Source organism: Melanostigma gelatinosum (genome assembly GCF_949748355.1).
Source record: "Melanostigma gelatinosum genome assembly, chromosome: 20".
Classification (NCBI taxonomy): Eukaryota; Metazoa; Chordata; class Actinopteri; order Perciformes; family Zoarcidae; genus Melanostigma; species Melanostigma gelatinosum.
Genome location: NC_136653.1, coordinates 9514281 through 9531033, shown reverse-complemented (window position 1 = coordinate 9531033; position 16753 = coordinate 9514281). Strand labels below are relative to the sequence as shown.

General features: G+C 43.5%; 2 protein-coding genes across 4 annotated transcripts; one reads left to right on the top strand and one right to left on the bottom strand.

Moving 5' to 3' along the window:
* Positions 1–3971: 3971 nt before the first annotated feature.
* thtpa (thiamine triphosphatase) lies at positions 3972–6542 on the bottom strand. 2 transcript variants are annotated; one of them, XM_079291661.1, is made up of 4 exons: positions 6447–6542; positions 5461–5530; positions 4701–5198; positions 3972–4564 (listed from the first exon to the last, which is right to left on the bottom strand). In XM_079291661.1, the coding sequence occupies exons 2-4, from the start codon at positions 5528–5530 to the stop codon at positions 4464–4466; spliced, it is 669 nt and encodes a 222-aa protein (XP_079147787.1). In that variant the 5' UTR covers positions 6447–6542; the 3' UTR covers positions 3972–4463. The 2 variants fall into 2 exon arrangements, with proteins under 2 accessions (XP_079147787.1, XP_079147788.1); XM_079291662.1 differs by having other exon boundaries at positions 4701–5195.
* A 691-nt stretch (positions 6543–7233) lies between these two features.
* zfhx2 (zinc finger homeobox 2) lies at positions 7234–16620 on the top strand. 2 transcript variants are annotated; one of them, XM_079292190.1, is made up of 5 exons: positions 7234–7272; positions 9361–9519; positions 10649–10709; positions 10953–15112; positions 15885–16620. In XM_079292190.1, exons 1-5 carry the CDS (start codon positions 7267–7269, stop codon positions 16278–16280), a joined length of 4782 nt encoding a protein of 1593 aa, XP_079148316.1. In that variant the 5' UTR covers positions 7234–7266; the 3' UTR covers positions 16281–16620. The 2 variants fall into 2 exon arrangements, with proteins under 2 accessions (XP_079148316.1, XP_079148317.1); XM_079292191.1 differs by having other exon boundaries at positions 15898–15999.
* The last annotated feature ends 133 nt before the right edge of the window (positions 16621–16753 follow it).

Here is a 16753-nt window from a genome sequence, read left to right as displayed (position 1 = left end):
GCGTGCCCCTGCCCCTTCCCCGTCACGTGATCAGCCGCGCTGTTTGACTGAAAACCAATGGCAGTTCAAAACATAGGAGTAACGTTATATATATAGTTGTATATAGATATATAATGTATTCAAACCAAAAAAGGATTTACGCAAAACAAATCATAAAGGCATACACAGAAAAGAAACAGGCAGAAACCAGTTAAACAGAGATAAGATACAAATCTATCATACAGCTCTGACATAAGATGTCAAACTAAATCCCCAGGCTTAAATATGCCTCACCCCATAGATTAATGCATTTCCTTACAAGTGAAAGTGCGAAGCCGAATTATCTGCCCTGATCTCTGCTTTGAAATGTTAAGAGATCATTGTGCTTGGTATTAATTTGCCATTAATTTGGTTTGCAAAATAAACCTGAAGGGGAAATAAGCCCAGGGCTCCTGAAAAACACATTTACTATGAAGATGTCACACCTAATAGGACATCATAATGCGTTGTTAAGGGTTGCACTTGGTGGTACAGTTGCTGTTTGAGGCATCTGTTCCCGGGCGTCCTTCATCACATAATCTAGCTATAGCTGGTGGATAGCTTTGACGCATATCTCAGCGATTTCAATTTTTATTTATTTTATTTATTTTTCATGGACAATGCACACTAATCAACAGTTACACTGTAAGTGAGCCAGAGTTAGCCAGATAGGCTAATTTCCATCTGCTGTCCCCGGCCAGATGTTTCAAGGCAGCCTAAAATAACAAAATCTCAAATTGAAACGGAGTTAAAATTCATAGAGAAACAGACAGCAACATATAGACAAAACCAAAACACAGCAAAAGAAAAGTGTACGACATTAAAGCAGAGCAGACATAACAGGTTTCAGCATGCGTCACGCAGAACAGACCCACCTACAGGACAAGCACATGTAACACTGAAGCACTTCACATACACATCAAAAGAATGGAAAATAGCAACACTGATCAAGACAAATGCACATATCGGCAAAACAAGCAGGCAGGACAGACAGTACATCAATGCTTGCACACCTGATTGGCAACAAGACATTTCTTTAAGTGATGCTTGAATGATTGGTACGTGTTTTGTGTATGTGTGGTGGCACAGCATTCCACGAGTGAGCTGCCTTCACAGAGAACGTAGATTTACTGAACGAGCTTGACCTATGTGGAATGACACAATCACCTCTTGAAGCAGATCTAGTGAGTCTGCTGCTTTGTTTAATAAAATCACTGGAGGTGGGGCCATACCATGTAAAATTTAAAAAACCAGACACACATCAGTGAATTTAATGATGTTCTCCCAACTCAGGATATGATGTTTGGTGAGAATATTACAGTGATGGTGACTTTTGGGTTTTTTTATCAAGTGTTGTAAGGCAAGGCAAGGCAAGGCAAGTTTATTTGTATAGCACATTTCAACAACAAGGTAATTCAAAGTGCTTCACATAAAACCATTAAAAGCATCAAAACATAAGGCAAAAGAAAAGGAGATTTAAAAACAATTAAGAACATTCATTAAAACATTAAAAAACAGTGCAAGAAATAAAATGCAGTAGTAAAATGCAGAAATGCAGGAAATTGATTAATATATGAATTGAATGTGGTTCAATTAAAGGCAGCAGCAAACAGAAAGGTCTTCAATCTTGATTTAAATGAGCTGAGGGTCTCAGCAGACCTGCAGCTTTCTGGGACTTTGTTCCAGATATGTGGAGCAGAAAAACTGAACGCTGCTTCTCCATGTTTAGTTCTGACTCTGGGAACAGAAAGTAGACCGGTCCCAGACGACCTGAGGGGTCGGGATGGTTCATAAGGTAGCAGCAAGGGCTTTAGGCCTTTAGGGCTTGTTTGAATATGAATGGATTTTAATGTCGTGCTGCTGGCTTGTGCCCAGCTGGTTCAGCAGTAGGTCAGATGGGGGATAATCATTGCATTAAAATACAATTTTGCAGCTTGCATGGTTAGACAGTGTCTGATATATCTAAAATTCATGAGATTACATTTTAAGACATTTGTCACATGTTTTACCTGTTTTTTAAAAGAGAGATTATAATCAATAAAAATTCCTAAATATTTTAAATCTGACACTACCTGTAGCCTCTCACCAGCAACATAAACATCTGGCTCCAGTGACACTTTGCAAGCTCTCTTTGTGAAGAACATACAAACAGTCTTTTTAACATTTAGGTGAAGGCAGGAATCTGAAAGCCATTTAGTTACATTTGTCATTGTGGACGTGAGTTTAAGTGCAGCTTGTTCTTTGTTCTTTGCGTGCACATCAATCACTGTATCGTCAGCGAACAGTTGAATATCACACCCATCGCAGACACCCGGCAAATCATTAATTTGCCGGGTGTCAATCAACCGAACGTGTGATTTAAATGTGAATACTTGTGTTGCATTCTATGAAATCAGTGTTATGAAGTGAGCTGCAGGTATAGTTAAGGGGCTGTGGTTGTATGCTTTGGAACCTTACAGTAAACCTGCAAGAGGAGTATGGTCTCCACGTACTATACGGATTAACATGCTTCTGGTTCTGCAACATTTTTATGGTGGGTGGCAACCAGCAATAGGGTGCATTAGGGTGCAATACCACCATCCACTATGTTGGGAACCCCCCAAAAAAGAATCACTGAACTCTCAATCCTCTTGACCTATTGCAATAGTCTCCCTAACCCAAAGTCAAATACATTTTCTGACTCAGTTTGTTCCACTCCAGGCTTTCTGATTTCCCTCTTTAATGTTTCTCGTTCTCTAGTGTACTTTTGGCATTTTAAAATGAAATGCTCCCCATGATGTACTTGAGAGTATTCACATAATCCTGTGGGATGTTTACTTATTAAGTGCAGTGTTTTATAAGTCTAGTATGTCTCCGCAATCTGTTTGTCCACTTCTTGCTGTACTGCATAAAGGTGCCATTCTGTGCGTCCTCATGCTGCGCTGTCACTTTTTAATGATGTTACTTTTGATTATTGCTTTTGCTGCAGATAATTAAAAATAATTCCTCAAGATCTGTCTGTGTACACACTAAATACACACATTTATTTGTCTTTAAATGGCATGACACTGATACGCTAATTATTTTTGAAACAATTTATCCAGTAGTTTTATGTGAAGGTAAACATAGGCTTCATTTAAAAGGTCAATGTTAAAATGTACTCACCCCAACCTTGTTGTCATACTAACTTCATTACCTGTGTAAAATTGAAATTGTATTGTTTTGTTTTTGTCGTGTATGAAGAGAGCAGCTGCGTTATGATGTGGCCTGTCAGTGGAACTCAGTGGTCGTGCATGAAGTCGGCCTCCAGTGTCGTCTTCCTGTGTAAAAGGACGAGGACTGTAGGGACCCAGCTGTCAGAACGCAGACTGACAGGAGAAGCCTGGGTGTGTGTCTCTCAAATGACTGATGATTGCTCTCTGTCTGAAAAAGCTTCCCCGTGTATCACATTACTCTGTAGTGTATACACTGTTATTGTGTGTGAGTGCATCACAGGTGTCCAGACAAAGCTGCCTACAACAGGTGCTGGTGTTGGCAGTAGAAACGAGACCAGCCGAGCGATCAGTCGGGGGGCTTATTTCAAGCTCCCAGAAAATGTTTCTCATTATAATGAGAACACATCTGCCGCTACTGTAAAAAAAAAAGAAGTTCTGTCAATTCAACTAAGTTATTCTATCGTTTTAACTAGATTCAGGATCGATCTCTTGTACAAACAAAAAGGATAAGTAATATATACCACACTGTTGGAGTCAGCTGAATGGTTTCACTGTTACTCCTCCTACATACAAAACACCCTGAAGAAAACATTTGTAGTGTAATGACTGGCTTAAAAATGTTGAATTATTATAGTGTCATAAAAATATGCAATGCAAAAGTTCCTTCATTTATTTATTTGCTGCAAAAGACGTTTCAATTCAGTGCAAAACAGTATTTTATCATTCATACATGCGTGCATTGAACACTTTGCTGGCCTTTATTCCATTTCAAACCATATGCCATAATTCAAAGAGCGAAAGAGAAGTCATTCATGTTTTTATAACCCGAACATGACATTTTAGCCCTTTAACCCATTTCGTAGTGCAAATGTTTGAGACATCAACATGAATGTAAAGATTTTAAAATGTAAACTAGCACTGAGTGAGAGCTGCAGCAAATTGGATCACGCTTGTTGATGTAAAACCAGCAGCAGCCACATTTACACACAACCATCTGTTCATAAACAAGAAGAATCCAGCTTCTGAAGTCAGCATAAGAAGCAATGGTTTCTCCATCTGGGAGTGTCTGATAAATTCTAAACGCCTGTCTTTTTAATACAACACAGTACAAAACAATCATCATCAACAGGGAATCGACAGTATTGCACCCTATTTATTTCCAGTGTTCACACTTCCTCTGATACGCTTCACAGCCAGACACAAATATAACTGCTGCATGTGGTTTGTATAACATGTGAAACTAATAACATGTTAGAAAACATGTTCCCTCAGTAGTTTTGCATGGTGCTCTGGGTGATTTCTTTGAAGGTAAACATTCATTTTCCCGTCAACTCGCTGATCTCCAGTCAGACCTGAGAAGAAGAAGAAGAAGAAAAAAACATTTACAGAATGGCAACTTGATGTCTTACCTGATGAATATAATACATGATACTGACTGTGTTTGAATTCACACAGAGGTTTTTGGCGGTTTGACAGCTTTGAGCTCACCCAGTTTTCCAGCCATCCTTTCGATCTTCTCCAAGGCAGACTGCACGTCTCCTCCGTCTGGAACCAGGACCTCTATCTCTCCCACCTGGTAGCCAAAGTCAGCCTGGTCCAGATCTATCTGCACCCCCTTCTCCTCTAACGTGAAGGACTGCCGCACTGTTGTGAAATCTGCAAAGCACACCAGATTAATTTCGCTCAGCCAGGACTCGTCCTCCTGTGAGGGGCTTGCCTCCGTCTCTCCGTCCTCACGAATGTCTTTCATGACCTCTCTCACTCTCCGTTGGATTTCGGGCAGATTGGTTATCTCCCTGTAGCGAGAACACAGTGCCGCCGCTTTAGATTGTCCTCCAGAGGCCTCGTCCGTCCCGTTGACTGTCGTTGGGCACTTCAACTCCCAGCATGCTTTACGTTTACGCAGCCACATGTCTCTCAGAGTCAGGTCAAACTCGGGGGTGTCAAAGTACTGGTCACGAAACTCCCGCCGACCAACACACACTGCTGAGCAAAAAGAAGTAGGAGGAGAGAGACAGCTGATGTAAAAAAATGGAGAACTAAATATTAAAAATGCTAACGAGGCTGGTACAGATAATTAAACTTCACTATTAACAAGAGACAGATGGCCAGTGTTACAGTGAAATCCACAGCAATTAGTGTCATTAAACGAAGTCCTTCAGTTGTCGTGGATCACAGCATCAGTTAAATGCCTCAGTTCTAAATTTACTCATGCATAAAATGTGTGGTAGACAAATTTAACACATACCCCCGATCTCCTCCAGTGTTTTTAGAGTGTCAGCATTGCACACAAATTTTCTTTCCACTTCTACACTCATCTGAAATGACACAATAAGATCAACACCAACGATACTGCAGGCACACAAATCCAGCTAAAGACTGCAAGATTCAGACAGATATTAGTCTTTTACAGTCAGTAACTTCATAAGGTTTACGTTTTATATCAGAATGTGTCTTATTTTTATTGAGTATGAAGGCAATTGTCATATTAAGAAAACAAAGTTGAATTTTGTTTTTTGACACTTTTTGTTAGCAACACCTTAAAACGTTTACCCCCAACACTAACTTTTAACAATAACTCAATTAAATGTAATGTATTATACACTAACCAATGGTGGAAACGAACTAAGTACATTTATTCAAGTAATGTGCAGTAAGTTCAGTAGTACAGGTACCTGTACTTTCCTTTTTATTCAAACTGATTATTTTTTATTTTCTATGTAATATCTTACAGATTAAGATATTATTATAAAATATAAATTCATATAAATTATTTAAAATGACCTTCACTTCAATCTACTGTATTAAAATGCATCTTACACAGTAATGCACAATTAATAATAATAGTCTAATACAACAATGTGTGTGCGTGTGACATTTAGGCGTAATAAAGTATAATTACATTGTGTTATTTCTTAAGTAAAAGATCTGCTGCAATTAACCTATATTTAATCAGGGTTCTCATTTTTTAAATTTTATTATTATTTCATTGTCAAGCTCCACTGTAAACTGACAGTAAATGCTCAAAACTGAACTGTTCTTACCAACTATACTACTATAAAGCACGATACAGCAGCAGCTCCTGTAGCCGCACCTGTGTCATTATGAATCAGTCTGGAACCATTTAACCGAAGCTGCTGTTGCAGACTCATACACGAACAAATCAAAACCTCCAAACCGAACCACAGAGTTCTACAAATCACCACCGGTGTAGCGAACCGCAACCTCACACACCTTCCTCAAGTCGAGTCCTTTAAATCCCAACAGTTGTGCATTAAAGAAGTGAGCGACGCATCAATGCTAATAACCCTCTACACGTCAGCGAAGTTTATTTTGCACAGGCGCAATTAGAGACACCTATCGAGGTATTCAGGAGCATCACTTCCTGTCCCAGTAACGCAGAGGCAATACAGATGGTGCAGTTTTAATCCCCCTGTGCTTCATAAATATTTATTCCACATACTCGACTGTTGATGTGCGCCACACCTATAATTTGATTGAAAACATGTTATAATTCGCGTGTGTGAGGCTGATTAGGGCCTTGGCGGTTACACCTCTATTATTCAGCCTTAATTAACTCGTCACACTCTTTGTGTCAGTCCAAGTTGGCAGAATGGGGACTCGTCTTTTATTCATCTTTAATGTAAAAACGAGTATGGGGTTTTTACATTTAAATGGATTTAATGTAATCAAGGCATCGAGATCATTTTGGGGGGGAATTAACCATCGTGAATGTTTCCTGATGGCTCAATGGGTGATCGGAATTTCAACATACAGTCGCTAATCATCTAATATCTGCGGGGTTACATAAGGGATTTGATAGCCGCGTCTGTCCCTTCTGAATGTCAGCAATCAGCCTTGGGGGTTGCTGTGGTCTGTTTACTAGAGGAAAGAGGGGCAGGAGAGAGGGATAGGGCGAATGAAGGGAGGGGGAGAACAGGAGAGAGAAGAGAGAGAGAGAGCGAGAGCGCAAGGGAGGGCACGCAAGAAAACTTTTCACTTCTGAGGAGCCACGGAAGAAGCGTGTGTGTGTGTGCGTGCTGGAGCGGCGACCATGCAGGTAAAGACGCATTAGCTAATTGCTCCGAACTTAATTAAACGTCATTCGCGATCGGTTAATTGTGCTGCTTTGAGCGGGGAGGGTGGCCTGCGACTGGTAGAGGGTTGAGCAAACGACGGATCGTGCCCCATACTAATCCGATCCCTTGTTTGAATCCAACATTAAATCCAAACTTTTTTTCTGCCTTCTCGTCTCTCTTTCGCCTGCTCTCCCGACACCACCCCCATCGTCGAGGCGACCGCGGCGCACGTACTCTGCTCCAAGTCGCTTTTTTAGCGTTTAATTCGTTCGCCAATTACGTCTCGAAGCTGTTAAAATTGTAGTTTAAATGGCCATGTGTTGCACCGTAAGTATTTTAAGGTATGGATTCGAGCACTAGGACGCGTCAAAAGGGGGTCTGCTGGGTTGGCGAGGGAGGAGGGAGCGAGTGTTTCCTAACACATCTGTAAACGGAGCCCACGCTCATTAATTAAATGGCTTTGGTCGGGCTAGGCCTCAATTTGCGCTGTTGAGCAGCAGGCGGCGGGCGGTGCAACACTAGATGCCCGATTGGCAGCCCACAATCAGAGGGGTAAGGAAACAACTCGAGGCCGAGGTTTTGTTGTTACGCTCGGTGAGAGTATTTTCAGTCCCGGGTGAACTCGCTCGGTGTATTGACGCTGCAGTTCCCACCTGGACCAGGCAGAGTTTGTAGGGAGCGGAGACTAGGCAGTTGGAGACAGTTTTGAGGAGCGGTTAATTATCTGCCTGCTAACAGGCTAGCTAGCGAAGTGACACGACTGTTACTAGCTCAACCTCCTTCTTGTTTATCACTTTAATGACCGTCCAGCTTCAACCGAGAGCCTGCAACGAGGTCATGCACACGCCTGTCGTGTCTTTCGCAGTCTCGGAGAAGTGTCTGGCGGTCACCGCGGGGTTGTTTTTCAGTAAACTAAACAGCTGAACAGCGTTTCCAGAAAGACAACTGTAATGCGACGTTACAGGGGGCTCCTCAACCTAGCTCACTAGCTAATTGATTCGTCTCTGGTAGGCATAGCTAATTAGACTGTTCGTTAATTAGCCACCTACGAGCGGAGATACGTCGATCTGGTTAAATGTTGGCTTTTAATTGATGAAACTCGACATGCGGAGCGTCCTAACACGGTGTACGTTACTCTATATCGACTTGTCGAAACATTATCTGGTCATATAGCCATGCTAGCTTGCTAATTGGTGTGACGAGGAAGTGGGGATTATGTGTTGGTATTTCTCATGGGCATGGTTTCGCTGTCTTGGTTGCATTGTTGGATCGTGAATGCTTGCAGAAAAATCCGTCAAAGCTGTGTTGTAGAATCCAGATGGTCTATTTTGACTTCCTTCTTAAAACTACGTGGGAGTAGCAGTTATTTGATCATGCAGGTCGAGCCGATGCAGTATGATTTCAGATCATAGTTTGTATATTGGCCACCTTCCTTGCCCTTGGTACGATACTCTCGATACTTTTTTGTTAATTGTCAAACGATGCATGTTGTGATGATTAAGCCTAACTCCACTATATTCTGCTTTTAATACATTTAATGTGCACATGTTGTACCAGGTCAGTTTGTGGTAAGTTGGATGATTTGCAAAGCGGTTTGAAACAATGACTCTTTTATCTCGAATTTAAAAGCACTATACGACTACTCCTTTTACATTTAAACAATTGCATTATTATGTAATTTGATACGGTCCTTGCAGCCAAAATGTTGTGAACCTCCCTAAAAAAACAGTTAATTGTCACTTCAAAGATTTGGAAGGATGGGATACTGATCTAGGAGTACTGTTGAAAGGGACACGGCCTGCCTATTGAAAGGTATGGTAACTGGTCTCGGATTGTGTTTTCAAACAGTTAAACATGGCAATGCATTGTGAGTGTTGGTCACCAATCTAAGGTGTGCAATCAAGTAACGTAACAGTATACATGTACCTTGGTGTGTGCAGCTCCCTTCTAGCTGAAATTGCTTCCTGACGTCACATTTTCTTTTCTTTCTCTTTTCTATTCTGCATTTGTGATGGTTAATAGCGGCCCCAGAAAGTGTAGGATTATCTCACACCTATTTGTTTTGACAGGAGGAGTCTGGAGAGACAGTGAGTTGTGAAAGCAATGGAGTGGCAGAGTGGCTGTGCCCCCTGTGCCAAAAAAGGCAAACAGACAGATCCTCCCTGTCTCTACATCTCACTGAGCAACACAGCGTACTTCCATCTTGTGTCGACAAACTGCTGGACATTGTAAGTATGGCTAGGCCGTATGGCCACGCTATACTCCTCGAAAGGGAGAACTGTAGTACATTATGTGCGTAATGTTTAATGAGCCCACTTCTACTGGCTGATGTACACGGTTTGGTAAATACAAATGACGTGAGGAGAGGAGCAGCAGTCGCGTCACAACTTTCACCAAGATTTTAAATGACTTAAAAACATACTATTATTTGTTTGTTACTTCGGCCACCTTCTATATATATGACAGAAGGTGGCCGAAGTAACAAACAAATAATAGTGTGTTTTTAAGTAATTTAAAATATATTTTGTGTGTGTGTGTATATGTATATATATGTATATATTCCATGAGAAAGGATGCCTTAGATGGATGAATAACTTCATTAATACCCTGGTTTGGTCATCATGCAACATTAAAAAAAACACAAGAGGAGATGCAAGTGAGACGGGTTACTAATAACAGTGCTCTTGGTCTATAATTCTGCTCTTATTTGTTTTCACCAAAAATACAATAGCTATCTAAACATCAATGATCGAACACATTTCTTAATAAAATTCTTATCCAAAGAACCTCATCTTAACAAAGTGATATTCGTTGGATAAGATGGTTTACCCACAATCCCGGCAGACATGCACACATTTCTGCATAATCCGTTACTACATTAGTAATTACTAGTGTGAATGTTGACTTTTGAGGGTTCAGATTGAGTTTTGGCAGTGTTTTGTTTATTTTGATGGTTTGAATATTACACATTCAGGTGATATCTTTGAATTAACCAGTTACCATACATGTCGGTGTGAAAGTATTTGCTGAGTGGAGCCCAAATTAGGAAAAATAAGCACCTCAATGAACACACTCTGTAAGGGTCCATGACAGTTAAATATGTTGACTGTTAAGAAATAGAATTCATTTTATTGGTGGAGGAATTGATGAAAGACTTTTTAAATTTATGCCTCCAGGGTAATTTGTAAATTAAAGGCAAGCCAAGCTATGTGTACTATGACCACACATCAATAAGTCACGCCCAAATGTTGTGCAGCTCAAAAGCTACATAGCATTCAGTTCATCCGAAAGGAGCTGTTACATAGTTAAGTTTGCTATGGGGATTTTGCTGACAGTCCTTTAATTTTCTTTTAACAGGCTGTTCTAAAACAGGCTGGCAGTGGAGGAGAAGAGGACAAAAGTGCTCTAAAGTCGTCAGGTGAGTGTGAACATTTTTATTATCAAGCCAAACTTGATTTATTATAATTTTTTTTGTTGTTAAAATGGTGTTTCCAAACTACATGAAGGGGAAAAAAAGAAAGGCATTTAAAATGAATAATTGCACCTGATGTGGGTTGGCTCGGTACAGGCGGGTAAAAATGTTGCTGTGTGCACTTCTGTTATCAGTTAGACCTCCATTTACTAGAACATAAAAGTTAAACCTGCATATTCATTTTATCAGGTGCCGAATCCGCACAACTGAAGCACACTGAAGACGTCTGTTCAGATCCCTGCCAATCTAGCGAGAGTTCAGACGCTACCCAGACGCTGGGAGACAAAGACATGGAGGAAGAGAGAATAATGGAACAGGCGGGAGGTGAAGCTGAGCTGGAGCCAGAAGAGGAGGGAAATCGAGCCACAGGAGCCAAATGGCAAAATGCAACTGAAAACACAGCAATCCCAGACAGTCGTGAAAAGTTGGTTGGTAAAAATGGTGCGCCAGCTGAAAATAACACCCAGTCATTCAAATGCAATGCCTGCCTGGAAACCTTTTCTGGCAGAACTGCTTTGAAAGTTCATTACAACTCAGCGTCCCACATTCAGAGGATGACAACAGGCTCTGCAAAAAAAAGTGGGGACATGAATCCCCCGACTCCCCCAGTCCCTGTCCTGTCTCGGCCATACATATCAAACAAACCCTACCAGTGTGCTGTATGTCGAGTCTCTTACAATCATGCCATCACCCTCGAGAGCCATATGAAATCTGTCTTGCACCAGACCCGCAGCAGAAATGCGGGAATTGTTGCACTTGCTACAAACAGCGCAGCTGCCTCTGCTAGTTTGGGAGGTACCACCACCACCAGTGCTCTAAACACTGTAGTGACCACATCTGGAAGTGGAACCAGTCAGTTAGTTACCACCACCAACTGTGCTGCTCCCGGGACGTTGATGGTGACTACCACAAAAGACAGAGAGCAGATTCAAGCTTCCCAAGTGGCTCCCTCCCTCCTCACCTCCCCTGTGGCCTCTGCTCAGGCGGTCTCGGCCTTTCTCACCCTCCTCACATCTAGTCCCAATGCTCTCTCACACTCCCTCCTCCCCTCCCTGTTTGCGGCCGGTGCTGCTTCTGGTGCCGCCGTGCCTCAGCTCGTGCCTCATTCTCAAATGGTCATGCCCTTGATCTTGAATGGGCTCCAAACCCAGCAGCACATAGAGAACCAGCAAGGCCAGCTCCTGACCCAGTGTGTGCCATTCGTAGGTCTCAGCACAGCCCAGCAAGCCCTCCTAACCCAAAGACTTAACAGCTTACAGAACCAGTGGCCCTCTGCAGGAGTTCCAACAAACATGCAGCCCTGCCTGGACAAGCAGACTATAAAGTGTGAGAGAGCGCAAGAAAGACAGGACCGTGACGAGACACAAGAGAAGGTTTCAGATCCCTTCAAGGGCGGGAATAACTGGACTACAGAGAACATTGAATCTGAGAAATGTATGGAAGAGGACGGTAAAGAATCTGCACAGTGTCCAAATGTAGAAGGCAACGTGAAGGTTGAGAATAACGAAGACAATGGGAAGGCGCATAGAGATAGCACAACAGATGGAGAAAGCTCGACTAATCAGTTGGACCTGGAAGGTGACAAAGCAGCTAGCCTCAATCTCTCCCCAGTGGGCACAGAGAAGAGCCTCCGCAATAAAAATGTCTCTCCTTCTACATCTGTGCCCAGCAACTCGAGCCTCAGTCCTTTAAATTTAAACCTTACACTTAGCCCTGATTCTACTCCTCAAAAATCACATTCGGGCACCAGCCCCTGCGGCTCTCTTGGCACCCCAAAATATAGCCCGAGTACAAATGCCTTAACTAACAACCAAACTCGACCCCATTGTAACGCAATGGGATCCATTTATCCAGACCTTCCAGTGCTCTCGGAGTTCCAGTCGGAAGTTCTCTGGGCATTCTTTGAGTCGCGAAGTGAGGCAGACGCTGCAAGTCCTCCCCGTGAGGACTGCGAGGCGCTGGGCAGAGAGGTGGGACTTTCTGAGGAAGGGGTACGCAAGTGGTTGAGCCAAGCCCGACATGCAAAACTGAGGCAGAGGGCAACAGAGTTGAAACATCTGCAACGCTTGGCAGGATTCACAAGGCACGCCCAGAGTTCTGACTATGACGACGAGGAAAACTCCCTGATTATAGCAGAAGATGATGTTGAAGTGTCGGGCAGTCAGGCAATGGATCTGTCTAGTACAAGAGGGAAACGCAGAAAGAGAGATTTTGGAAGGGAGGGTCAGGGAGATTCCTGTCTCACTTCTGACTCTGAAAATGAGGTATACACCTCTGTCATTGTGTCTGATGAGGAAAGCCAGAATGGGTCTTTGAGGGAGGGCCCTGAGAGCCCTGTTAAAGATGATGCACATTGGGAAGTCCATGGCGATAAGGGGCCAGTTGGAGGAAAGGTCTTGCGCTCCACAACGGTGTTTCTCTCTGATGCAGAGGATGAGTATGAAGATGAGGAGGGCGGAGGGGGTCAGAGAGCAAAGAGGAAAAAACGAAAGGGGGAGTTTGAGCGCGATGAGGTGAAGGAGAGACAGGACCCCGATGTGGATCTAGAGTTGGAGGCCCAAGGGGATCCTCCAAGTTCACAGTTTCACGCTGAGATTCCAATCAGTGCCCTCCACTCACTTCCACTGTCCCTTGCTCCTTTTTCTACTCAGTTCCTTAGCCCCTATGGCCTCTCTCTCACTCCTTCAGTGGTTGATGGGAGCAAAGTACCCATTTTCCCTAACCCACCTACTATCACACGCTTCTCCAGCTCTCTCCTCTCACAGTCTCTCTCCTCCCACAGCCAAACTTCCCACTACCTGTCCAATGGTGGCGACTGTGAGTCCGCTCTGGATCTCAGCATGGGGAGGAACAACAAATCTGCTGCTTCCTCATCATCTCTGGCTGATAAAATTGCAGCACAGAAGGGACAATTGCTGGATGGGCTTGGCTTGAGGCCCACATCCAAAGGTCTGGTTGTCGTCCAGGTGAAGCCTGAACCCGTTACTTCCATGCTGTCTTCCAACAGCAGTATGAGTATGTTGAACTGCAACAACATGACAAAGTCTAGCATTTACATGAGGGCAGCAGAGAAAATGAATGCCACGCTATTGGAAAAGGAGAGAGAGAAGGAGCAGGAGCAGCAACAGCAGCAGAGAAGGTCCAAAGGAAAAAGGTTTCGGGATATGCGACGTTCAAGGACCATCATTCAGGCTGAACAACTTGACATTCTGTATGGCTGCTATTTCAAAGACCCGAATCCTGGGAAACATGAGTTTGAACAGATTTCAGAGTGGGTCCACCTTCCAAAGAAGGTTGTTCAGATTTGGTTCCAGAACATGAGGGCGAGGGAACGAAAGGGTGAGGTCAGATTCATCAGCGACGGGACCCTGGCAGCGGTTGGCAAACCTCTCATCAATTTTACCTGGCCTCTTTCCAAACCCATTTTCTCAAACAAGCCTGCTCCAAATAATACCGGGTGCATCACAACCACTCCAATTGTGCGCACCCTCATTAAGACTGAGAGAGATCCTGTGAAGGAGCTGGGCAAACCTGCCATGGTGAAAAAAATAGCCCCAGTTCCTATCAAGCCCAAAGAGGTTGTTTCCTCTAAGACAGTGTCTCCTGTGAGCAGCAGCAGTGCTTCTGCAGTGCCAAAGACCAAGCTCGAAACCACCAGCAATGTCACTATGGTCAAAGTTGCACCTAAAGTCCTCACCCCTGTCCTTTTACCGCCACCCAAGGATCCAATCCCCATTGCCCCACGACCGGCCCAGAAACGAAAGCTAGAAGAGGAGAGCGAGGAAGAAAAGACCGACGACGAGAAAGACGACGAAGACGAGATGGGTTCTGGACCGGGAACCACTAACCGCATGGTGCCCAAGCTGCCCACAACTCCCATCAACAACAGGCCTCATGCCACAACAGTGGTGTCACAAAAACAGAACGGGCTCAACTACTGGACCCCCAAGGTCCCAATTAAGATCAACACTATATCGAGAGAACAACTGGCTCTTCCAACACACTCATCTCGTACCATCCCCGCTCCTCCAACCCCCAGCATCACGCCAGTTAGCCCGAACACCCCCAGCTCTGCCAAAGTGGCCAGCCCCTCCACCCCGGTCCTAGCGAAATCAAGCCCGACAGAAAGCAGCTTTCTGCCCCACTCATCCAGCCGTAGGCCACGCACGCACTTGTCCTGCCTACAGCTGTCCATTCTGCAGTCCTGTTACGAGACCTGTGCCCACCCTAACGCCATGGAGTGTGAGGCGATCGGCACCGAGCTCAACCTGCCGCTCAAGGTGGTGCAGATTTGGTTCCAGAACACCAGAGCCAAGGAGAAGCGCTGGAGGCTGCAACAAGAGAAAATGGTGAGCTGGAAAGTAGACGTACGATGCAAGTTTTTATTAAGCCTTTGGTACAAGATCACATAATTGTTAATACAGTAAGATAGATTAATAAAGTTAACGGTACGGTGGGTCAATGAGGAGAGGATCATATTCTTTTGTTGGCATCACTTTGCTGCTTTGCACCTTTTATTCAAGGGCTGGGCAATATTTTTTACATCTTATATTGACTTTCAGTGGAATCAAATTGGCATGTACATTGTTTTGTTATATTTAATGACATTGATTTCAAGCTAATTTTACTCAGAGGTTTTTGTTTTCCAAAACATACACACAAGTTTCTTTCTGCATTGAAGTGGACCACAGGTCATTATTTAATGCATGATTTAATTGCGATTAAAAATATGTCAGTCTTCTCATTAATACTATGAAATTGATTTCCGCTATAGTGCTCTCAAAGTGATTATATTTCCTCCTGAAAGCTAAATGAGTACACTGCAGCTGACATTCACTGTTTTTAACATAGAGTAATACCACAAACTAACAATGGCATCTATTGATTTACTAGTATTACTTGCCTTTGAGTACTATAACTATTGCTCAGGAACACACACATGTTGCTGTCTATGAAAACAAAGCTAAACAAAATATTACTGTCCAAAAAAACTGAATTGCTAAATTATGCATATGTCAATTATATAGATTGTTCAGTTAAACCTGTTGAACTTTAAATGATATGACATTAAACTAATTCCCTCGCTGGTCCCGTCTGTCCTCCCCACCTCCCCATTCCCAGTCTCCTCTGTCAGGTGGAAAGGTGGACATGAGCTCAGGAAGCTACCTGCAGTACAACGCTCTCAAAGCCAATCGGCCCATCCTGCCCAAACCTGTTCAGCTGACCGTCACCGAACCTCCAGCTTCCCCGACGGCCGGCCAACCGGTGCCAAAGGAGACCCTGACGGGCCGCTGTGACGCCTGCAACGTCTCCTTTGAATCACGGGCTGCAGCGAGGGCCCACGTCTTCTCCCCGCGACACCTGGCGACCCTGAGAACCACTAACTTTGGCCAGCCGACGACGCTGGTCAACAAGAACGGAACCGGTAACGGAGGATCTCACTCCACTCCGGCAACCAGCTCTGGAGGGGAGGTGGTGATTGAGTTACCTCCACCCACGGCCACCAGCAACAGTTAAAGACTCGGATCAGGATTGGTCTGCACACTGACTATTCTTGGACCCATTTGGGCTCCTCAGATTTTAATAAACAAATTTGAGCACTAATCCTCAAAAGCTAATATTCTTTAGTTTTTGAAGTTTGCTCCCCCTGCACCCGCTGTCCTTTTGCTTAACGTTCACTGACTCGAAATCCGTTGATCTATAGCGCTCACCTGAAATCCAATCCAACAGCAGACTATTTCCGTGCTGCTTCACACTGACTCAGTTGCTGTCTGATAAGTGATGAACACATCTCAAGTCTCCTTCAATCCTTACACACTTTATCCAAAACATGTTTGATCCTCAGTCTGTGGTTATATGTGTGTGTATATGTATACGTATATATATGTATATGTATACGTATATATGTATATGTATACGTATATATATGTATATGTATACGTATGTATATGTATACGTATGTATATGTATATGTGTATGTATATGTATAT